The 25,311-nt window shown below is 43.0% G+C and overlaps 1 protein-coding gene across 1 annotated transcript in view; it reads left to right on the top strand.

The window, feature by feature from the left end:
- The window catches only part of LOC144506082 (suppressor of tumorigenicity 14 protein homolog), a 73,873-nt gene that overhangs the window by 22,404 nt on the left and 26,158 nt on the right, over positions 1–25,311 (top strand). Inside the window, exons 8-13 of the mRNA XM_078231899.1 lie at positions 11,479–11,698; positions 12,880–13,022; positions 15,325–15,422; positions 17,567–17,679; positions 21,515–21,648; positions 24,052–24,156. Coding sequence (XP_078088025.1) covers positions 11,479–11,698; positions 12,880–13,022; positions 15,325–15,422; positions 17,567–17,679; positions 21,515–21,648; positions 24,052–24,156 — 813 coding nt within the window. The remainder of the gene's footprint in view (positions 1–11,478; positions 11,699–12,879; positions 13,023–15,324; positions 15,423–17,566; positions 17,680–21,514; positions 21,649–24,051; positions 24,157–25,311) is intronic.

Raw genomic sequence — 25,311 nt, 5'->3', positions numbered from 1 at the left:
TGAATGAACAGAAAAGATAGATTTTCATGTTTAATCTTTCCATCTTGCCAGAGAAATTTACAGTGCAATCCATCAGGCTATGATTTAAGAACAATGACTTGTCAACTCTGCCCTGTGCACGAAAGGTGCCAGAGGGATGCAAATCTAAGATGTCAGATGACAGTCATGTCCTGAATGCTTCAGATTAGGTGCTCAAAAATACACCAAACCAAACCCTCAGTGTTTCAATTGAGGCAACCTCACTGTTTATTGTGCTGACACAATTACTTCTTAGTTTGTACTGACATAGATAACATCATAACATGCACGTTAAATGTTTTATTGAACAAATAATGTATCTTTATTTCCTACCTGTCTGGTACCAAGTAATTAATTGCGGTATATTCCATCAAATCATTAGAAACTATCATAATTATCTCCAGAACTCCAATTCCAAAGTTTTTTGCAGATTGATTTGTCAGTGTTGTTGGAGGGGTCTGACTGTTTGCAGGCTGGCTGCCACGTTTACCTGCTGAACAGAGGCTGCATGAAAGCATTCTTTCTGGTTGTATCACAGCTTGGTATGGCTCCTGCTCTGCCCAAGACCGCAAGAAACTACGAAAGGTCGTGAATGTAGCCCAATCCATCACGCAAGCCAGCCTCCCATCCATTGATTCTGTCTACGCATCCTGCTACCTCGGCAAAGCAGCCAGCATAATTAAGGACCCCACACACCCCGGACATACTCTTTTCCACCTTCTTCTGTCAGGAAAAAGATACAAAAGTCTTAGATCACGTACCAACCAACTCAAGAACAGCTTCTTCCCTGCTGCTGTCAGACTTTTGAATGGACTTACCTTGCATTAAGTTGATCTTCTCTACACCCTTGCTATGACTGTAATATTACATTCTGCACTCTCTCGTTTCTTTCTCTATGAACGGTATGCTTTGTCTGTATAGCGTGCAAGAAACAATACTTTTCACTGTATGTTAATACATGTGACAAAATAAATCAAATCAAATCAAGGTCTAGATTGTGCAGCGGTAGCATCCCTACCTCTGGGCTCAAAGTTCTGGTTTCTGGACCTGAAGATTATCAGCCTGTAAATCCTTCCAGTGCTCCCGATGGCAGTCAGTAAATGTGGGAGAGCTTCCTGGTCAGCCATACTGCAGAAGCCATTGCAGTACTTTGCCAAGCATAAGCATGGACCAATCTAGTGGTGATCCACGGTTACCAATACTCTAAGAGGACATGGTACCCAAAGGAGGGGGAGTAGAGCTTGCACTTCAAAAAGTGATCAGCATTAAGGTCTTTGTGACAGTTCTGAGACATGCTAAATAAAATACAAGGGAGAAATTTTACGCTGCCCAGACGGGCACACGCCCAACCCAGAAGCACATGAAATTGTGTGTGAAGATGTCAGGCATGCGTCCTAGCATCATCGCACACTCTTGCGGTATTTTGGTGGGTGGGTGCAAGTGTGAATCAGTTGCGCACCCACCAACAATTAGGGAGCTCATTGTGAGGATTAAAACTACAACTGACCTGAATATTATGTTACCTGTGCGATTTTTAGGTCAATGGATGGGCAACACAGGCAGGCAGCCAATCCATTTCCCCAGTTTTCTCATCCAAGAATGGGATAAAAGAGGCTGGAGCAAAGACAGGCTGAATTGGTAGGTTTGGGAATGAGATGTGGATTTGGTTTGGAGTATTTCTGAATATCTAGTATGGACCTTTCAGGACATAGCTATCCTCTGACATCTGAGCTCTGTGTCCTTCTGGCACCTCCATGCATGGGTCAGCCCTATTTGCATCTCTGCAGATGGGTATATTCTACTCAACAGGGAACACCTCCTCTGAGGAGCACAGGGGACAAAGAGAGAGGAAGCCAGATTCTCACAGGTGTCACCTCAGAGCAGAGACGCAGGCACATGGTGCTCAGGGCCTGTCGAGAGGGAAAGGAGCACTTCCCCACAGAAGATGTCAGGAGCCAGCTGCCTGGGTGTACAGGCAGTGATCCAACTACCTCCACCGCTGGAGGCTCTGGCTGTCCAGGGAAGCCAGGACAACCATCTGCCAGGTGATTGTATTGGAGAGAGAGCCTCCAATTGTGTGAATGGACACCCAATACCCGTGGCTCTCAAGGTTATTGTCACACTGTTTATGCCTCAGGAACTTTTCAGGGCTCTGTGGGTGATGTTTGTGGAGGCTTGCAGTCAGGTGCACACAGCTGTGTCAAGTTGGTGACTGACGCTCTGTTCAGGCAGGTGAGAACATTCACCCATTTCAGGACCAAATGAGCCATGCTGAGTGAGTCAGAGGCTTCGCTGCCATTGCAGGGTCACCCGCATCCAGGGTGCCATTGATTGCACACATGCGGCCATCAAGGCACCAGTCAACCAGCCAAAAACCTTTGTCAATAGGAAGGGATTTCACTTTATGAATGTTCAGGTAGTTGTGAGCACAGTTTCTAAAGCTCTGTGCAAGGTATCCTGGCAACTTCCACACTGCCTACATACTGAGACTCTTGGACTCCGCATGGTCCTGGTCTCCAGCAATCCCCCCCCCGACTGTCAGCTCCCTGGAACCCCCTGCCTCCACTCATCTGCCCAAATAAATGTGATGTGCCCTCACCACTATGCACTGCCAACTGAGCTGACGTACTGTTGCCCACCGACATGCCAGTATCTGCACTGGAGCTCAGTAATGAGAGAGAGTGTGCTGCAGGGAGAACTGCCATCAGTGCCTGCTCTGATGTTAATGGAAGGTCGTCTGCTCCCTGGCTGAGAGATGAAAACAATCAGTCAGAACTATTCATCATTTCACCCAGAACTAATGACCATGATATGCTCCCGGTGTGAATGGTATCAATGATGGCTGTGATTGATGCATCACTGAAGTCCTTATGAGGGACGAGGTGACGCTACATTATTTTCATTCTCAGCCTGTCACGCTTCAGCCCATTGGGCTTTTACCTTCCTCAGAGACAGCAAGCTCTCTGCAACAGTAACTCCCTCCCCACCCACGCTCGAGTCCCAGGGCTCCCAGCTCATGGCTGGTAAGGATTGCCAGATTAGGCAGATCTCCCAGCTATGTTTCTCCTGTGAGTAAGTGCAGAGCTCCATTGATTACTCAACCCTCCACCACTAGCACCATACCATGCTGCCCCATCCACCCACCTTCAGGCATGTGGACGTTCCCACCCCTTTGGACACCTTACCCTTTGATGGACTCAGGGCTTCAGGTTTTCTCTGCAGCCTTAACCGCACACGGGCAGAGGCGTGTTCTGAGACTCGCAGATTCTCTCACGTTTGAGTGCACTTGTGGACGGGCACCTTTCCTCAATCCCCCACACTGGACAATCCCAACTCAGAACTCACCTTGCCTAGCACAGAAGATCATTGAACCGTCCCGCTGTATTCATGTGTGCCAGACCAGAACATGCCCGCCGATCTCAGCTGCCACCTCCGCCCAGGCCTTCTTGGGGTGGCCTCCTTCCATCGCTCACAATGATGATGTCCCTCCTGGCTGTCATTGCCTCCACAAGGCTGTGCAGACTCGTGTCGAAAGAACGGGGGCTTGCTGCCTACCGGAAGTGCCCACCTCCCTACAATTCTTCCTGATGCTGCAGCCACCATGATGCAGACCTCTCTCTGCCTCTTCTGTTGTCTTCAGCAACCTCCGATAGCTGCCTTTAAACTTGGCGCTGGGCCACATGCCCACCTGCTGACCCAAACAGGTCGTGTTTCACACTGGCTGCCATTTAAGTAGTCAGGCACTATAATATCATGATGGATAATTGAGTTCAGGTGGGACAATGAAATGTGGCTGCTTCAGGTCCCGCTGTTCCTGCACGCATATCGCTTTTTAAGTTCAGGCCCTTAAGTCTTTTTCTTTCAGTAAGTAGTCTCACAACACCAGGTTAAAGTCCAACAGGTTTATTTGGTAGTACGAGCTTTCGGAGCACTGCCTCTTCATCAGGTGAGTGGTTCATCACCTGATGAAGGAACAGCGCTCCGGAAGCTCGTGCTACCAAGTAAACCTGTTGGACTTTAACTTGGTGTTGTGAGTCTACTTACTGTGCCTACCCCAGTCCAACGCTGGCAACTCCACATCATGGCTTTTTCTATCAGGTATTAGGTTGGTCGTTGCCATGATTACTGTGAGTATAAAAAATAATGAATGTAAGATTGAAAAAAACTGAAAGACAATGCATTCTCTCCCTCTTGTGTACAATTCATCAAATTACAGTGAAGTCAGTTTTATAAATGTGTCAGTTGCTGAATTAATTGGTTGCAGACCGCATTGTTTTAACAGTAATTTAAACCCACTCCGCAACCCTGAGGTAAGTTTGACAACAGTCTAATCGATTTATCAATTATTCCAAGTTAAGCAGGTCGTTAAGTAAAAACTGTCACAATCTGATTAAATCAGTTATGTTAATTGCAAAATCATCATAATAAGACCATAAGACCATAAGACATAGGAGCGGAAGTAAGGCCATTCGGCCCATCGAGTCCACTCCACCATTCAATCATGGTTGATTTCAACTCCATTTACCCGCTATCTCCCCATAGCCCTTAATTCCTCGAGAAATCAAGAATTTATCAATTTCTGTCTTGAAGACGCTCAACGTCTCGGCCTCCACAGCCCTCTGTGGCAATGAATTCCACAGACCCACCACTCTCTGGCTGAAGAAATTTCTCCTCATCTCTGTTCTAAAGTGACTCCCTTTTATTCTAAGGCTGTGCCCCCGCGTCCTAGTCTCCCCTGTTAATGGAAACAACTTCCCTACGTCCATCCTATCTAAGCCGTTCATTATCTTGTAAGTTTCTATCAGATCTCCCCTCAACCTCCTAAACTCCAATGAATATAATCCCACGATCCTCAGACGTTCATCATATGTCAGGCCTACCATTCCTGGGATCATCCGTGTGAATCTCCGCTGGACCCGCTCCAGTGCCAGTATGTCCTTCCTGAGGTGTGGGGCCCAAAATTGCTCACAGTACTCCAAATGGGGCCTAACCAGTGCTTTATAAAGCCTCAGAAGTACATCCCTGCTTTTGTATTCCAAGCCTCTTGAGATAAATGACAACATTACATTTGCTTTCTTAATTACGGACTCAACCTGCAAGTTTACCTTTAGAGAATCCTGGACTAGGACTCCCAAGTCCCTTTGCACTTTAGCATTATGAATTTTGTCACCGTTTAGAAAATAGTCCATGCCTCTATTCTTTTTTCCAAAGTGTACGACCTCGCACTTGCCCACGTTGAATTTCATCAGCCACTTCTTGGACCACTCTCCTAAACTGTCTAAATCTTTCTGCAGCCTCCCCACCTCCTCAATACTACCTGCCCCTCCACCTATCTTTGTATCATCGGCAAACTTGGCCAGAATGCTCCCAGTCCCGTCATCTAGATCGTTAATATATAAAGAGAACAGCTGTGGCCCCAACACTGAACCCTGCGGGACACCACTTGTCACCGGTTGCCATTCTGAGAAAGAACCTTTTATCCCAACTCTCTGCCTTCTGTCTGACAGCCAATCGTCAATCCATGTTAGTACCTTGCCTCGAATACCATGGGCCCTTATTTTACTCAGCAGTCTCCCGTGAGGCACCTTGTCAAAGGCCTTTTGGAAGTCAAGATAGATAACATCCATTGGCTCTCCTTGGTCTAACCTATTTGTTATCTCTTCAAAGAACTCTAACAGGTTTGTCAGGCACGACCTCCCCTTACTAAATCCATGCTGACTTGTCTTAATCCGACCCTGCACTTCCAAGAATTTAGAAATCTCATCCTTAACGATGGATTCTAGAATTTTGCCAACAACTGAGGTTAGGCTAATTGGCCTATAATTTTCCATCTTTTTTCTTGTTCCCTTCTTGAACAGTGGGGTTACAACAGCGATTTTCCAATCCTCTGGGACTTTCCCTGACTCCAGTGACTTTTGAAAGATCATAACTAACGCCTCCACTATTTCTTCAGCTATCTCCTTTAGAACTCTAGGATGTAGCCCATCTGGGCCCGGAGATTTATCAATTTTCAGACCTTTTAGTTTCTCTAGCACTTTCTCCTTTGTGATGGCAACCATATTCAACTCTGCCCCCTGACTTTCCTGAATTGTTGGGATATTACTCATGTCTTCTACTGTGAAGACTGACGCAAAGTACTTATTAAGTTCCTCAGCTATTTCCTTGTCTCCCATCACTAGATTACCAGCGTCATTTTGGAGCGGCCCAATGTCTACTTTTGCCTCCCGTTTGTTTTTAATGTATTTAAAGAAACTTTTACTATCATTCCTAATGTTACTGGCTAGCCTACCTTCATATTTGATCCTCTCCTTCCTTATTTCTCTCTTTGTTATCCTCTGTTTGTTTTTATAGCCTTCCCAATCTTCTGACTTCCCACTACTCTTTGCCACATTATAGGCTCTCTCTTTTGCCTTGATGCATTCCCTGACTTCCTTTGTCAGCCATGGCTGCCTAATCCCCCCTCTGATAACCTTTCTTTTGTTTGGGATGAACCTCTGCACTGTGTCCTCAATTACTCCCAGAAACTCCTGCCATTGCTGTTCTACTGTCTTTCCCATTAGGCTCTGCTTCCAGTCGATTTTTGTCAGTTCCTCCCTCATGCGCCTGTAATTACCTTTATTTAACTGTAGAACCTTCACATCTGATTCTGCCTTCCTTCTTTCAAATTGCAGACTGAATTCTACCATATTATGATCACTGCTTCCTAAGTGTTCCCTTACTTTAAGATCTTTTATCACGTCTGGCTCATTACATAACACTAAGTCCAGAATAGCCTGTTCCCTCGTGGGCTCCATCACAAGCTGTTCCAAAAAGCCATCCTGTAAACATTCAATGAATTCCCTTTCTTTGGGTCCACTGGCAACATTATTTACCCAGTCCACCTGCATATTGAAATCCCCCATGATCACTGTGACCTTGCCTTTCTGACATGCCCTTTCTATTTCGTGGTGCATTTTGTGCCCCTGGTCCTGACCACTGTCAGGAGGCCTGTACATAACTCCCATTATGGTTTTTTTGCCTTTGTGGTTCCTCAACTCTACCCACACAGACTCCACATCGTCTGACCCTATGTCGTTTAGTGCTATTGATTTAATTTCATTTCTAATTAACAAGGCAACCCCGCCCCCTCTACCCACCCCTCTGTCTTTTCGATAGGTTGTGAATCCCTGGATGTTTAACTGCCAGTCCTGAACCCCCTGCAACCACGTCTCTGTGATGCCTACCACATCATACCTGCCAGTCACAATCTGGGCCACAAGCTCATCTATCTTGTTCCGGACACTGCGGGCATTTAAATATAGCACCTTTAATTCCCTATTGACCGTCCCTTTTTGTTTTCGTAGTGTGGTGGACCTTGGTCTACTGAGCCTTTCCAGACACTGTGTCATATTTTGTGAGATGGGGACTATCGTAACCTCTCCTGAGTGCTGTCTTTTCGTGATTTTTTGTAATCCTAAGCAGCTACGCTTCCCACTGATTCCTTCACCTCTTGGTTCCCTGACTTTCCCTTCCCCCCCAATCTCTAGTTTAAAGTCCTATTGACCACCCCATTTACTCTCTTCGCCAGAACACTGATCCCAGCTCGGTCCAGGTGGAGACCATCCCAACGGTATAGGTCCCCCCTGCCCCAAAACTGATGCCAGTGTCCCATGAAAAAGAACCCTTCTTTCCCACACCACTCTTTCAGCCACGTGTTAACTTCCCTTATTCTTGCCTCCCTATGCCAATTTGCACGTGGCTCGGGCAGTAATCCGGAGATTATGACCCTTGAGGACCTGTTTTTTAATTTGAATCCTAGCTCTTTATAATCTCTAAACAGGTCCTCTTTCCTAGACTTGCCTATGTTGTTGGTACCAACATGGACCACAACAACTGGATCCTCCCCCTCCCTCTCCAGTATCCTTTCAAGCCGGTCAGAGATGTCCCGCACCCTAGCACCGGGCAGGCAACATACCATGCGGGACACTCTATCCTGCTCACAAAGGATCCTATCTATCCCCCTGATAATAGAATCCCCTACAACTACAACTTGCCTATTTACTTCCTCCCCTTGAATGGCCTGCTGAACCATGGTGCCTTGGTCAGCTGACTCATCCTTCCTGCAGCCCTGTTTGCCATCCACACAGGGAGCAAGTGCCTCGTACCTGTTGGACAGGGTCAAGGGCTGAGGCTCCTGAGTTCCTGACTGCTGGTTCCCTTTACCTGCCTGACTTGCAGTCACACCCTGCTGTCCCTGGCCACTGGCAGGATTTAAACTATTTACTCTGACAGGTGTGACTGCCTCCTGAAACACAGTGTCCAGGTAAGTCTCCCCCTCCCGGATGTGCCTCAGTGTTTGAAGCTCAGACTCCAGCTCATCAACTCTGAGCCGGAGTTTTTCAAGCAGCCAACACTTACTGCAGATGTGGTCGCTGTTGCTCGCAATGGGATCTGCCAGCTCCCACATCAAGCAGCTCAAGCACATCACCTGACCAGCCATCTCTAATTAATTAATTAGTTTAATTTAAGTTTATGAGTTTAGCTGTGTTTTTTTTAAATTTGGGGCAGATTTGCTATCAACCAATCAGATCACAGCTTCCCTCTGACGTCACTTTTGAAGAAAGAAAAAGTTAGGTTTTTATACTCACCCAGAGACTGCTCCTCCTCCTCCGAACTGCTCCCGAAACTAGGCCCCGATCCCCGGGTTAAAGTGAGTTTTTATACTCACCCAGAGACTGCTCCTCCTCCTCCGAACTGCTCCCGAAACTAGGCTGCTCCCGAAACACAGCAATAATGCTGTGCTGTTTCAGTAATTAACAGTCCCGGTAATTGGTAACACCTTTGCCAAGTCTAGATGGAGAGAAAATTCCGTATTACAGCTGAGTTTAGTTCATGAAACCATTGAAATTTACACTGAGAAAAAACAAGCTAATCATGTGATTAAAACAGAATGGCATGGATTCTGCTGAGATGACAAATGTTTACTCTGTGAAATCTTAACTGATGGAGTCTTATTGTTTTGCTGTTGTATTGCACTTATAATACATAATTATTGGTAGCAATGAATAGTATATACTCAAAATTCCCAATTTGCTCATTTAATTTTTTCCTTAAAGCTAGATATGCGTGCAAACCTTGCATATTATAGAAAAATATAACTCTGTGCATCAGTGATTCTTAGTAAGTTGCTACTGATTGCTAGGGGATTTTCATAGTAACTTCATTGCAGTGTGAATGGAAGCCTACTTGTGACCAATAAATATTTTGGCTAAGAAAATAAACCGCATTTACAATACTTGGGTACTACGTGCATCTTTGGAAAATCAATAGATAGTTTAATCATCTTGCCTTCACTCTGCCATGTCTTAGACTCTCCTGAGAGAAATGGAGCTGTTAATAGTTTCAAGCTCTATCAGCATATGACTTTATGTGTTAAGAGGTAATCAATATACTCCACAGATTTGAATATCAAATTAAAATCACGGAAGACTTCAAAGTGTATTAACTTCCAGGATACAAGACAGTTTTAATCCAATAATGGCTCATTCTGCCATGATTGTAATATGAATATCTTACTGTAATATGAATGCCAGTGGAACAGTATTGGGGTTGCTACCATGGGGAGGGGGGGGGGGAGGGAAGGGGCTCGGTTGGCTGGATGGCTGGTTTGTGATGCAGAGTGACACCAACAGCAGGGTTCAAATCCTGTACCGGCTAAGGCCTGCCTTCTCAATCTTGCCCATCAACTGAGGTGTGGTGATCACCAGTAGTCTATGGTCATCTAACATTCTGGCAACTTTACCTTAACTACCATAACTCTTGTGAAAGATTAGCAGATCCCTTCCGGAATTTAAATCCCACTTTATCCACTTATTGGGAGAGCAGGGTAGGTTATTTATAAGCAACAGAAAATAGTTCCTTGCCTAGCAACATGTCTACTTCCATTGTGTGCAGAGGGCACAATTACAAAACTCTCAAGCCCCAAGCAAGGCTCATGATTTAAAAGGATTTTGCTGGAATTTCCTCAGGAGTTCTTCACATTGGCCGACATTACTTTGGAAGAAGATTGTCAGAAACCTCATTTGCTCATCTTATCAGTAGTTTCCATTAATGTTGTGCCAGAGTTTAGTGGCCGTTTGGGAGATCCATCGAGGAGATTCCCGGTTATCATTTCCCACAGGAACTGGTTATTTGAGTCAGTTTGGCTCTCTTAAAAGGTACTATTTCAATATTTGTTAAGAACTAGAATTAAAGAGTAAAGAGATGGTTAATAAGGATGCTGAACTTTTTGTTTCATGGAAAGTTGTAGAAGAAATTGAATGTTCCCTAAAGCAGGAGATCAACTTGTATGGGAGAGGAAACATATCCTTTTACACTCTGAAGTCTGGATTTCCATTGGTTCTTATGTTTCTTTTTAAATAAACAAACACACTATTTTAAATATTCTATAGCTTTTCAAAGCACTGCTTCCTATTATGGCCTGTAAATAATTTTTGATCCATGTTGTCTTTCAGCTGGTTGATTTCTGCATCAAAATTGTAACCTTCTGAGAACCAGTGTGCATGGTTTATGAGTAGGATTGGCTTTGGTTGGTCTGTGTTGAACAGATTGAAATAAATCCAGGAAAAACTTAACCTGATAGTGGGTAGGAGTGCCTGGTTGACCAGCTTCCAAGGGTTCTGCACCTCTGAAAGGTTCATGTGAGTGAACAAGCCAGCGTTTGTAAACTCCCAGTGGTGCAGCCCTGGTGAAGAAGTTAGTAATTTCACAAGGTTTAAAAAATACTTCAAAATTTGCAGCATTACCCTGACTGTCCAATTTATTGATACATTTGAAGACTTAGCTTTTTTTTAGAGTTGCAAGGCAGTGCAGCTTCTTCAATGTTTAACAGTTATAAAATGTAAAATATCAAAAGAATTCAACCTTGCTGATCAAAATTATGATATTACTTGGATCTTTGTTTATAGTACCAGTACTTTAGACTTGGTAGAAGTATTCAAGATCATGAGGGGTCTGGACAGAGTAGATAGGGAGAAACTATCCACACTTGTGAAAGGATCAAGAACGGAAGGGTACAGATTTAAAGTAATTGGCAAAAGGAGCAATGTAACACAAGGAAAATCTTTTTCACACAGTGAGTGGTTAAAGTCTAGAATGCACTGCCTGAGAGTGTGGAGGAGGCAGGTTCAATCAGGGAATTAAAGCGTCATTTGAAAAAAAAAGAATGTGAAGAGTTATGGGGAGAAGATGGTGGAATGGCACCATGTAAATTGCTCATTAGGTGAGGCAGTGCAGACACGATGGGCTGAATGGCCTCCCCCTGCTCTGTAACACTTCTGTGATTTTCTTCTATCGCTTTGTTTTGGATAATATGTTAAACCTTTTGCCTCTTTAAACCATCTTTGCAAAGTTGAGCACATTATAAATTATAGTGGCCATAATCCTTATTGTTGTGTAAGATTTGCTTCTCTCATTTTGCAGCTATTTCTTTTGATCTATATGCGAAACCAGGCAACAATCGGACACTGACATTAACACGCCCAAAGAGGTCCTATTACCAGTGGCGACTGCGAGTCCCAGCAGGCCATATTGTACATTTAGTAATCCTGACCCTCCATGGGGCAATTCCGGGAAACTGTGCAATCCATAAACTATCAGCCTATGACTTCCTACTCCCTGTACAGAACAAAATAATAACACGGTAAGACAGCAGACACCTGGTGAGCTTTAACTATAGTACCGTTAGAGTATGTTCATGCCATGATGGTGCCTAATTTACCTTCCTATGAAACACCAGTTCCTTAGAGGAATAAATTTTGTATTTAATCTTCATTTTTTTGACTGCTGGTGTTTCAGCAAAAATAAGTTTAGTGGTATGACCCATATTCTTAGAGATAAACGGGACCACCCACTCTGTTGGTTTATTGTGCAACGATGCCTAGTCCAAAACTGTCTCTTTCCTGGATTTAGTCTTTGAATCATGGTTGTGTGTTGGCATCAGGAATTCTAAACAAAGTATGAAATACAAATTCTGGAAATTTCTTCAGGGAACCATTGACCGGTCACTGTGATAGATGATCAATGAAAACACCAAGTAGATGTGCAAACAGGGTTTCCGCTGATTTTTCATTAGTGTTACGGCAGCTGAGCTGGATGACCCCTAAGAATCATAGAATCCCTACAGTGCAGAAGGAGGCCATTCAGCCCAATAAGTCTGCACTGACTCTTTGACAGAGTATCTTACCCAGGCCCTCTCCATCACCCTATTCCCGCAACCCAACTCATATAGCGTGACTAATTCATCTAACCTACACATCTTGGGACACTAAGGGGCAATTTACCATGGCCAATCCACCTACTCCGCACATCTTTGGACTGTGGGAGGAAACCGGAGCACCTGGAGGAAACTCCATGCTTGGACCACATGGGTTTTTAAATGAAGCTGACTGTACTATCTGTTCACCTGTTTGTGGAAATGCATGTATTAATTTGTTACACTAAACTTAAATTTTCAGTTTATTATTAAGCATTCCCTTGTGCTACCTAAATACAGAGAAATGTTAAGGAAACATGAAAATGCGAAGACTATTGTATTCAGGCATCATTGACAATATTTAGCACACTGTGAACAGCCTTTTTAAAAAATAAACTGTGTTGTAAGTAAAGTTGTCTAAAGAGTGTTATTGTTAAAGTAGTCATGGCAAATTTAGTTGAGGTTCAATGACATTTTATGTTTAAGAATTTTGGAAGTGAAGCAATTCTTCAATCCAATTTTTTTAATATGAAAATCCATAAATAGCTTAAACTTGCTGAATGAAATTAGTCTATAATTAGCAAAATGCTTATGTTATATAACCAAAGGTGATGACTTGTTTTTTTCAGCTGGTGTGGCTCACCTGTGACTTGGAATCCTCCTGTTATCAGATTGACTTCATCTGGCAATGTGATGTTGGTGACTTTTTCATCAAACGTACCAAGAGGTGGTTCAGTATTTAAAGCATATTTTGAGGCTATTCGAAAAAGAGGTAGTTTTCAGAAAATTGTTATTCAGAAAGTATTTAGAGCTTTACTAAAACTTAAACCTTAAATTGGGCCAATAGATGAACAAAAACCACTTTATTTTGTGTGTGCAGATACATTTTGTTAATAATGGCAGAAAATAGATTCAACCTATAGGAAGGGTATTTGTTGGCTTTCAAAATTCAACAGTTTAAAAAAGAAAATTGAATTAGAATGAGGGAAGACACTGGTGAATTTTCTCAAGCGTCTCCCGCCCTGCTGCTGTAACTCAGTTCAGTACAATTATATGTTTGTATGTTTTATGTATGTCTCTCTCTCTCTCTTTCAGTCATAATGTGGAGATGCCGGCGTTGGACTGGAGTGGGCACAGTTAGAAGTCTCACAATACCAGGTTAAAGTCCAATAGGTTTATTTGGTATCACAAGCTTCCAGGGCGCTGCTCCTTCATCAGGTGAGTGACTCACCTGATGAAGTATCAGCGCTTTGGAAGCTCGTGATACCAAATAAACCTGTTGGACTTTAACCTAGTGTTGTGAGACTTCTTCTGTTTCAGTCATAAGGAATTAATAATTACCATTACTAGTTGCCACAGTTGACTAAGTAGTTGATTTAAAATTCAATTATTGTTTTTGAAAATTTAACATTAATATGAAGTCTCTCAAAAAAATTCTTTCTCTCTCATCTCTTCTAATATTTTTCTCTCATCACTTCGATAACTCTAGTCTCTATCCCCTTTCTGATGCTAATGTACTTTCTGAACTGTTTTCTAAAGCAAAATCTACAATATTCATTTATGGGATGTGGATGTCTCTGGCATGGACAGCATTTATTGTCCATCCCTGATTGCCCTTCAACTGAGTAGGTTGCTAGACTATTTCAGAGGGCATTGATTGGTATCTGGAGTTACATAGAAGCCAGAGCAGGTAAAGATAGCAGATTTCTTTCCCTAAAGGACATTAGTGAACCAGATGGATTTTTATGACAATCGACAGTGGTTTCATGGTCATCATTAGACTTTTAATTCCAGATTTTTATTGAATTCAAATTTCACTGTCTGCCATGATGGGATTCAAACCCAGATTCCCAGAGCATTACCCTAGGTCTCGGGATTTCCAACCCAGTGACACTATCTCTGCTCAATTGATTATATAAATGGAACAGTAATGTTTTTTAAAATCTCATGCTTTCAGACAAATGCACTTAATTCCTCATTAAAAACACTCATTATGAATTATGTATCAGTAAAGCTTTTGAAATTTGGTACCTTTTAAAAAACATTTTTTAAAAAAGCTATTGAACAGAAGAGCTAGAGCTAAAGAAAATTATTCCATGGGTTTATGTGACTGAATGGTGTTGATTCATCTTGGGAAATGAGTACAATGTGCACGCACAATCCGAATTCAGCTCATCAACTCACAATATTGGGCAAAAATATAAAGGGTCAGCTTTTGGAAATGGATGAGGCCTGCTTGTAAAATCTTAAGGCGAAAGAGACAAACCAGTTGATCAATGCAGTCATGTTCTTGTAAATATAGATTGCTGTGTATTATTATTTTGTTTAAGCTCTCATTTTATTCATTAGAAATTGTAATTACTGAGGAAATATTGGCTGAGAAAACAATCATAATGCATTTTAAGCAGCTTAAGGGAGTTCAGTGGTTAGAATGCAATCACCAGGGTGATATATTCCTACTATAAAAAGCAACTATAGTGTGTCACGCATGGCACCTTTTACATTGAAAAGTCCTGTCACAGCATAACCTGCAGTAGCAACACATACTGGAGGCACTCATCATGAGTTTTCAATAAAATTAGCCACAGCATAATCTGTTTGGAATAACGCATGATTTGGAAATGTTAAAATGTAGAATCCCTACAGTGCAGAAGGAAGCCATTTGGCCCATCAAGCCTGCACCGACAACAATTCCGCCCAGGCCCTATTTACCTTGCTAATCCCCCTGACACTAAGGGGCAACTTAACATGGCCAATCAACCTAACCTGCACATCTTTTGGACAAAATTCCAGTATTACTGTTCATTTCATCAAATTCCCATTCCCGTTCTTGACTTCAGGAGAGCCATAATTAAAATACACTTAGCATGGAAGCGTATTACTATTTTTCATACCTACAGTTTGGGATTCTTGTATGAGGGATTGATCAGCTTAGTGTAGTGGAGAAGGTTTGGGAAAAGCAGCCATGTTCTCTGTGATTTAAGCCTGCAATGATATTCAACGTGAAGTATGTAATTGTTAGCTTTAAATAATGACTTTGAGATAAAAATTAATTTGATTCTTTTCCTCACAAGATTGTGGAGGTAACCAAATATCCTGGAACGGCTCCTTGAGCTCTCCTTATTACCCTCGTTACTATCCTCCCAAAGTTGACTGCACATGGACTATCACTGTGAGTAGCAATAAGATCTTATTAATTTAAATTCTCTCCTTGGTAATTAGTTCTTCTGCTGCGAGGAAAAAGGCTAAGCCATCGTTTTACATGGGAGACAAATCTAACCAACATCTTCAAGATAAGAATACGCAGAACTTGAGTTCAAGTTATTCCTTTGTTGATAACTTCTACATATCTGAGGGTAAAATTGTACCTTTGGGCCACAGATTTAAGTGCAAATACTGACGAAGGAGAATGTCTCATTTTGAAATATTTTTGTTGCCCATAAACTAAGGAAAGGACTTGCACTTATATTGCATGTTTCATGATTTCCAAATGTCCAAAAGCACTTTTCAGCCAATTAAATAGTTTTGAACTTTAATGACTGTTAAGATTTCCATCATCCTGAAATTTGGAAAGCCTGATCCAGACATTGTGAGTATTCTGCTTGAAAGTCTGACTGCTATGTAGCTGGATTCCAATTCCAATTTTCTTCTCACACCCTAGTGGTGCACTAAGGCAGACATTTGGCTGTTTCCACGCCTAGTTATTCCTGGAACAGGTTGCTAGTCTGAGGTTTATAACTTGAGGGGTGCCACTCTAAATGGAGCGTGGCTGACCAGGAGTCTCTCCCACTCTTTCTGCCACCCATTGGTGTATTGGAAGGATTTGCAGGTTGACACACCCAGCCTGTTTGACCGTGTTATGAATGCAGCTTCCTTGGCCGTCAAGTCCTAGAGTGAAACTTGAACCCGGAGTTTCTGGCTCAGAGGCATCGACACTACCCACCGCCCACTCTTCTCATATAGCTGGATACTTAACTGTATTTCCTGAGTCACACTTTACGCTAGTTGGTAATCGTATGAAGTCCCACCTGGGAGACTTGTAAAGAAGGTAAATTCACATGGGATACGGGGTAATTTGATAAAGTGGATTCAAAATTGGCTCAGTTGTAGGAGACAGAGGGTGATGACAGAAGGCTGCTTTAGTGACCAGTGTCCAGTGACGTACCACAGGGATCTGTGTTGGGCCTCCTATTATTCGTCACTTATATAAATGACATTGATGACTATGTGGGGGGTAGGATTAGTAAGCTTGCAGATGACACAAAATTGGACCAATGGTTAACAGTGAGGTGGAGTGTCTTGGACTACAAGAAGATATAGATGGAATGGTCAAATGGGCAGATTAGTGGCAAATGGAATTTAATCCTGAAAAGTGTGAGATGATGAACTTTGGAAGGAATAATTTGACAAGAAAATACTCAATGAATGGTAGGACACTAGGAAGTTCTATGGAACAAAGGGACAAAGGGACCTTGGCATGTTTGTCCACAGGTCTCTGAAAGCGGAAGGGCATGTTCGTAGGGTGGTGGAAAAGGCATATGGAACACTTGCCTTTATCAATCGAGGCATAGGTTACAAAAGCAGGGAAGTCATGTTGGAGTTGTATAGAACTTTAGTGAGGCCACAGCTAGAGTACTGTGCGCAGATCTGGTCAGTATTGTGTGCAGTTCTGGTCGCCACATTATGGGAAGGTTGAGATTGCACTGGGGTGGGGGGGGGGGAGGGGTTGGGGGGTTGTGGGGGGGGAGGGGTGTGGTGGGGTGGGGAGCGGGGGGGACTGCAGAAGGGATTCACGAGGATGCTGCCTGAGATGGAACATGTAAGTTATGAAGAGAGTTGGATAGGCTTGGGTTGTTTTTGTTGGAGCAGAGACGACCGAGGGGCGACCTGATGGAGATGGACAAGATTATGAGAGACATGGACAGAGTGGATAAGGAGCAGTTGTTTTCCTTAGTTGAAGAGTCAGTCATGATGGGACCTAGGTTCAAGGTGATGGGCAGGAGGTTCAGTGGGGATATGGGGAAAACCTTTTTTACCCAGAGGGTGGGACGGTCTGGAATGCGCTGCCTGGGAGGGTGGTGGAGGTGGGTTGCCTCACAGCCTTTAAAAAGTATCTTGATCAGTACTTGGCATGTCATAACATTCAGGGTTGTGGGCCAAGTGCTGGCAGATGGGATTAGGTGGGAGTTCCGGTGTTTGTAATGTGTCGGTGCAGACTCGATGGGCCGAAGGGTCTCTTCTGCGCTGTATGATTCTATGATTCAAACATAAAAACGATTGGTTGAATATAATAGCTGTTATGTCATTCCTTAACAGACACCTGCTGTAGGATATATTATTACTCTTTCTGTTATTGTTTTGGAAATTCAAGCGGGATCCCAAGGTTCAAGGAATTGTGATAAGGACTGGTTGGAGATCGAGGGGATCAGGTAAGATGAGCAGAATGTAAAGCTAGACTATTGGACTGCGTCTGTACTGAAAAGAAACGGTCTGATCAAATCAGGATCCCTAAAAAGATAAGAGGAATTAAATAGGGTAGATAAAGAGACACTATTTCCTCTGGTAAAGGCTTCAAGAATAAGTGGGTGCAATCACAAAATTGGTGATAGGCCAATCAGGGGGGAAATTAGGAAGCACTTTTTCCACACTAAAGTGTGGTGTAAATCTGGCACTCCCTCCGCCAGTAGGCTTTGGGAGTTTGGTCAATTGACAAAAGGAAGGGGATGAACAAATGGGTCCTTTGGAGATTTAAGGAATTGAGGCAGCATATTACAGGGGGTGGTGAATGGCTTGCCACCTCCCCCACTGGAAGTAAAGTTGTCATGGAGCCAACTAGTTTGATGCCAGACCGCCCTGCAGCCATAATGCACTGTGTGCAGGCAAAGTGTGGGACTTCTACCCCTCAACGGGGAGGAAGTCCCATCTTCCAGCAGCCCCAGCAGTACCAAGAGCGCATTAGTGGGCACGACCAGGATTGCAGGAACATCCATGGATTCTGGAGCAAGGTAAATCCTTATGTAGGCAGATTTTGGGCAGTTTAAGGAGGAGGGTGAGGAAATAGGGTGCTGTCTTTTATAGAACAGATGGATAGGATAAAAGGGGTGGGGTACTATCTTAGAGAGGATTGCTGCCAAATGTGCAAATTGCACCTCCTTGAAGATACTTCTTTCTCGCTCCTTAAAGGGACAGGGGAGAGAATTTTAAGGAGGTGGTTGGTAGGACCCTGGATTTATACTTGCCCTTGAAGCTCATCCTAGAGTAATGGGTAGTTTTGACACCGGAGGATGAGGCCCAGTGGAATTTTATGTGGTTGAACCAGCTCTGACAATGAATGATTCAATCACTTTGCGCCCCTCAGAATGAGTGAATAGCAATTAAAGAGCAGAAATAGGAATTGGGATGGAAAAGGAGGCAGCACAGCGTTAGTACTGCTGCGTCACTGCTCCAGGGACCCAGATTCAATTCCAGCTTTGGGTCACTGTCTGTGTGGAGTTTGCATATTCTCCGTGTGTCCATGTGGATTTCCTCCAGGTGCTCCGGTTTCCTCCCACAGTCCAGAGATGTGTGGGTTAGGTGATTGGCCATGATAGATTGTCCTCTAGTGTCCCAAGATGTGTAGGTTAGATGGTAAATACACGGAGTTACCAGGATAGGGCATCACGATGGCACAGTGGTTACCACACTGTGCCAGGGACCTGGGTTCGATTCCCGGCTTGGGTCACTCTCTGTGTGGAGTTTGTACTTTCTCCCAGTGTCTGCGTGGGCTTCCTCCGGGTGCTCCAGTTTCTTCCTACAGTCCAAAGATGTTAAATGCTAAATTGCCACTTATTGTCAGGGGGACGAGCAAGGTGAATAAGTGGGGATATGGGCTAGGTGGGATTGTGGTTGGGACAGACTCGATGGGCTGATTGGCCCCTTTCTGCACTGTAGGGATTGTATGATAGGGAGAGGACCTGAGTAAGATACTCTGTCATAGTCGGTGCAGACTCGATGAGCCGAATGGCCTCCTTCTGCACTGGAGGAACTCGATGGATTTCGGGAGATGAGGTTCTAAAAGACAACTGCACCCATGTGGTGCATTGCCATTGAGGGAAGAGGAACCTAACATTGTTAATTTAGAAAGGTTTGAAATGGATTTCGGGAGATGAGGCCTTTTAGCATAATGGTGTGGGGCAAGCTAAAAAAATAAGCAGATATTGTGGCTCAATGGTAACTTACTTACCCTGCAGTCAGAAGGTTTTGAGTTCAAGTCCCACACCAGAGCTGAGTACATAATCTAAGAGAGTGCTATACTGTTGGAAGTGCTGTTTTTAAGATGAGGTGTTAAAACGAGGCCCATTTACTCTCTCAGCTGGACATAAAAGATCGCATCGCATTATTCAACGGCAAGCAGGGAAGTTCTCCCTGGTGTCTTGGCCAATATTTATGCCTGAACAAAATTAACAAAGATATATTATCTGAATATTATCGGTGTGCTGTCTGTGGGTGCTTGTCTGCAAATTGGCTGTTGCATTTCTTATATTACAACAGTGATGATTTGAAAGTGATTTAGGTTGATTGGCCATGCTAAATTGCCCCTTAGTGTCAGAGGGATTAGCAGGCGTTATGGGAATAGGGTCTGGGTGGGATTGTTGCCAGTACAGGCATTGGAGGATTCTATGATTTCTATGAAAAGTACTTAATTCTTTATAAAGCACTTTAGGATGTTCTAAGGTCACGAAAAGGGCTATATAAACACAAGTCTATCTTTATCCTTGGACGTGTCAGACGAGATCTGTCTTTTGTAGTTTTTTCACAGAAGTGAGCAGTCAGCAGTGCCATCTCCTGGAGACTTTAGTACAAGGGCTGGTAAACCATGTTAAACCATATTAATGAAAGAGTGTCAAATGAATCTCTTAAGCCTTTGTCTCAATTGCAGCTCCAAGAACTGGCTGAAAATTAGCCCCATACCTAAGCATTGTTTGATGGGAAAATATTTCACAGTAACTTCATTGCAGTGTTAATGTAAGCCTATTTGTGACTAATAAATAAACTTTAACTCAATTTGCCTACAAATGGTTTTATATTGATTGGTCAAGAGTTGATTCACAATTGCACAAACTAAACCAAACAGGATGACAGGTCATTATCCCAAATTAATATAATGTTCTGATAAGATGCTTGCTTCATATAACTGTATTGTTCCACACCATCTGTGAGAGGGTTCTGTCATCATTTCAAACTATCATGTTCATCACTGGTGACGTAAAGGAGTATTTGGTAGCAAATGTGGCGTTTGCTACCAAATAAACCTGTTGGATTTTAACCTGGTGTTGTTGGACTCCTTACTGTGTTTATCCCAGTCCAACGCCGGCATCTCCACATCATGACATAAAGGAGGTCATAATTGTTCTTTTCCCTTTTCTCAAATCAAAGATTTCTAGTTGCACAAAATGTTGCTCTTTTCTGTATTGATATTGATTGTTTTGGAGATAATTTTCCTGGGTCAGGCACTTCGATTGAAATAATCTCACTGATGGTTCTTGCTTCACTGCAGTGCAAGGATGGTTTAGATCGATTTCAGCTTTGAAATAGAGTGGGTACAGAAACAGGAGTTGTTAGAAACATATCCAGTGTACAGTGCAAAAACATCAACAAAACTTAATAAAAGTGGTTATTTTTCCCAGCTATCAACATTATTGTTAGGTGTTTCACTGTTGGTGGTTTCATTCCCTGGGTTTTTAAGATTCTTACAGTGATAACTGTAAAACCTAGAGATGAGCTGGCAGAAGTATGTCAAAGCCATCACAATAAGAACATAAGAACTAGGAGCAGGAGTAGGCCATCTGGCCCCTCGAGCCTGCTCCGCCATTCAATAAGATCATATCTGATCTTTTCGTGGACTCAGCTCCACTTACCTGCCCGCTCACCACAATCCTTAATTCCTTTACTGTTCAAAAATCTATTTATCCTTGCCTTAAAAACATTCAATGAGGTAGCCTCAACTGCTTCACTGGGCAGAGAATTCCACAGATTCACAACCATTTGTGTGAAGAGGTTCCTCCTCAACTCAGTCCTTACTTTGAGACCATTGAAAATAAGTCCATGTGAAGTTTTTACCCACTTGGATCTAAACTACCAACCACCCACTTGATATAACTTAGAAATAATCCGATTACATTTTAACACACTAATAGGAGACAGGCCCATTTTAAGTCCAAAATTACTGCATTTACAGCACAGTAATTTGCTGAATTGTATTTAATCATAACTTTCCTTTTCTAGATATTGTAATCGAATAACTGAGGGTGGCTTCAGCAAGATTTATGGAAGATCTGTTAAAATTAAGTTTCACTCCGATCAATCAGTCACCTACAAAGGATTTTACTTGGAGTACAAAGCCTTCAGCTATGAGGATCGTAAGCTGAAATTGTTATTCTGAAGTATTGATTTGCAGGAATTATACTTTATTTTTAAAGTTATACTTTATTAAAAAATATAATACTTTACGTTAATCCAAACACATTGGCATAGATATCCATGCTATCTTTTCCCTAATTTCAATGTATAATCATTTTTTTGGCAGCAGAATAGAGCTGAAAGCTGTGAGTGGTCTTCTGCTCCAAAGCACAACCCCCTTTCAAATTCTCTTCTATGTTTAGCCCTACCTGAAATCTAGCTGCTGAGCTAATTTAAATACATGATAACATGGTCCAGTTGCAATGCTTTTACACATGTTTCTGAGCCTTGAAGAATTACAGTAGTGCATTTTTTGAATATGGGCATTGAATATGGTAGCACTGTGGTTATGCTAATAGTAATCCAAAGGCTTGGAGTAATGATCTGGCGATATGAGTTCAAATCTCACCATGGCAGCCAATAATTTACATTTAATTAATTAAATAAATCTGAAATCAAAGATTAGGATCAATAAAAAGTTGGCATCAGTAATGGTGACCATGAAACTATTGGATTGTCATAAACACCCTGCTTCACCAAAGTCCTTCAATAAAACCAATCTGCTGTCCTTGCCAGACCCACAGTCCTCTGAAATGACCTGGCAAGCCACTCGGTTGTGACAAAGCCACAGTGAAAAACTATAGAAGGGGGAAAAACTGGATGGATCATTTGACAGCAATCTAGGCACCAGAGAGGAACATGACAAAAGTGTATTCTGCCCTGTCAACCCTGCAAAGTCATCCTCATTAACACTTGGGGATGTCTCAAAATTGAGAGAGCTGTTCCACAGACTAGTCCAGCAGCAGCCTGACCCACTGATTAAACCTTCCAGCCAATGTCCCTGACCCCTCCGTCACTTGCCCTGAGTATATCCTGTTCCACTGAGACAGTGGAGTACAGTCAGGAGGGAGCAGCCCCAGGAGTCCAATGGCATCAAGTCAAATATGAACAAGGCAACCTCCTGCTGATTACCAATTCCCTCTGTTTATGAATCAGTATTCCTCCATGCTCAGCAAATGACTGAAGGAGGGAGTGAGCAGGCACCAAGATTTTCCAATAGTCCAGATAGTGGAGAGAAGGTGATGCATCGTTTTGCTCCTGGGGCCAGAAAAACTTCCAGGTATCTATTCAAGATTACAGTGGGGAGCGATTTCTGAGTATGTCCATGCCAATTGGATTCGAGGCTTTGCACAGAGCATATGCAGACCATCCATTCCAAAGCGGTCAAATACATCATCGCCACGATGACACTCATCAGGATGGAGCATCTTATGATAACTTCCATTACGGCACAAACTGCTGCTACAGAAGCTCAGCGTTACTGTGGCAGCATGCATTGCTGACATGGAAGCTCAGACACTTGCCATACTGACTTTAGCAGCCACTCTGGAAAGGTATCAGATCACCCACCACTGGAAGAAGCAGAGAGTGGCAAGGATGCAGAATGGACTCTTGATGGGGGAATTCAATGTCCATCACTAGTGACTGAGCTGACCAAGTCCTGAAGAACATTGCTGCCAAACTGTGTCTACAACAGGTTCTGAGAGAACCAACACAAAGGGAAAAAGCTACTTATTGGTGGAAGTAACCACCACACAATTCTTGTGGAATTCACACTGAGGACATGCTTTTAAGTAACTATCAGTTAACTTTGAAGAAGTTAACAATCAAACATGATTCAGGCCAATCCCACAGAATGTTTTACTGAATGGAATGGCTTGACCCCTGTGGTTAAGACAAATGCAATTTTTGCTGCCAATTTTTGTTCTTGGATCACCCACTTTCTGACAGAGACGAGAGTGATACCAACTGAGCCAATGCTGCTGCTGTAAGAAAAACATGTCTGCATTGCCAACTGTATCTACTGACAATTACAAAATTGTTTTTCATTGCTTGGATGTGGATTTAAATCCAACCCAGAATGATAGCATGAAAGTTTCCTCCGTCTGGTACCTGTTGAAATGAATTTTAGCTGGTTTGCACCAACCCCTGATGCACATGGCTACACAGTAGAAAACTATCCCTAATTTTACAACGCCACTCAGAGGCTACATGGTAGCTGATGGGGAAATGGATAGGCACCACAGCAGTGCACTCTTCTAAGATTGATTATGAGGCAGAAGATAAAGATTTACTGTGCACTTAATTGTGCTGCTGGTAATCACAGCTGGCACTGCTTAATACTAAAATGGATTTGAAACACTTGAACACCGTGACAAAATTAAGGACCTAAATACCATGCTAGATCTTGGAGGAAGTCCATTGTTTAAATTCATATTATGTACTGCCTTCTACAAATTTTGTTTTGGGGAAAATCAATAATTTATTTTTTACCAGAATTACTGAATTTATTGTTTAATTAGCATGCCCGAACCAATTTAAGTGCAAGGATGGATCATGTATTTCTTTAAAGAGCCATTGTGATGGATGGAGAGATTGTCTGGATGGCAGCGATGAAACCAAGTGCAGTAAGTTTTCCCACTTACTTTTCATACGAACGGTCCTTTATTTACTCCAACCAAATTGTAAAATACCATAAAATAGTGCATAATTGGAATTGCATTTAAAAATAACGTAAAGTGCAAACTTAATACATAATGAGAAGGGAGATAAAATATGCAATTTGTGAGGTGCTATTAGTCATTATAAAAGAATTTATAAGATCCACCTATGTGCATCCTGCTATGTAATCGTCTTTCCACTAAACCTCACTCTGTCCTCTATCACACAATAGCTACTTCCCCATAGCTGTCCCTTTCAACCTTGAGAGTCTCAGCAGTCCATGTGCCTCCCAAGGGTGAGGGGTTAGGGAAGTTGAGTGAATTCAATGGACCAGTGTTGTAACCTCACCGGGTAACAAGATGATTGCTTCTTTTCTTTGCCTTGAACGGGGTGAGTGATAAGAGACTTCACCATACTGCCTTGCATTGGAGGCCACACCTGTGTTACCTCTCCATTGTGTAGACATGAATATGAGCCTTGGAGTTCAATGTTTAGCATGGGGGTGGAGTCGGGGGGGTTCGGGGGGGGGAGGGTGCTACACGTACAAGGGGTTAAAAATTGGGTGCCAATCATTGGCATATTCATGCATTATAATGCTTTCTTAATTGGCACAATTGACTCATCAAGGAAGGGTCAGGAAGCTGATCAGACAATTGGCTTCCCTCTGTGGCAGGCGAGGCACTCCTGATTCGTGTGAAGATTTCAATTAGACTCTCAACTTCATCCTTAGAGGGCACCCTTATTTTCCAAAACTCACATGGGCTGCAGACTAAACAAGCCTTCCAACTGGAAGAGCCACCCGCCTATACACTAATCCCTGATAGCCAGACCTCGATAGCCAGTGTCTTGAACATCCCATACAACTCATGCCCTCTGGCTTCACAGTGCCACCGCTCCCTATCACCGAGATGCCAATACTGATTGAGCTTATCTGGGTCCACCATGTCCTCTCCATTGCCCCCTCTGCGTCTGGCACCCTGGATGCTAATGGTAACCTGAGCGCTCATCTCGGATATCTTTTCTGAAGTGAGGGCGCCAGACAGGTTCTTCTTTTTATACAGCTATTGTAAATTGCTGAACATTCAGTGGAGGGAGGGGATGTCCTGGAGGGAGGGTACGCT

Source organism: Mustelus asterias, chromosome 17 (genome assembly GCF_964213995.1).
Source record: "Mustelus asterias chromosome 17, sMusAst1.hap1.1, whole genome shotgun sequence".
NCBI lineage: Eukaryota > Metazoa > Chordata > Chondrichthyes > Carcharhiniformes > Triakidae > Mustelus > Mustelus asterias.
This window is presented reverse-complemented; position numbering and strand designations above follow the sequence as displayed.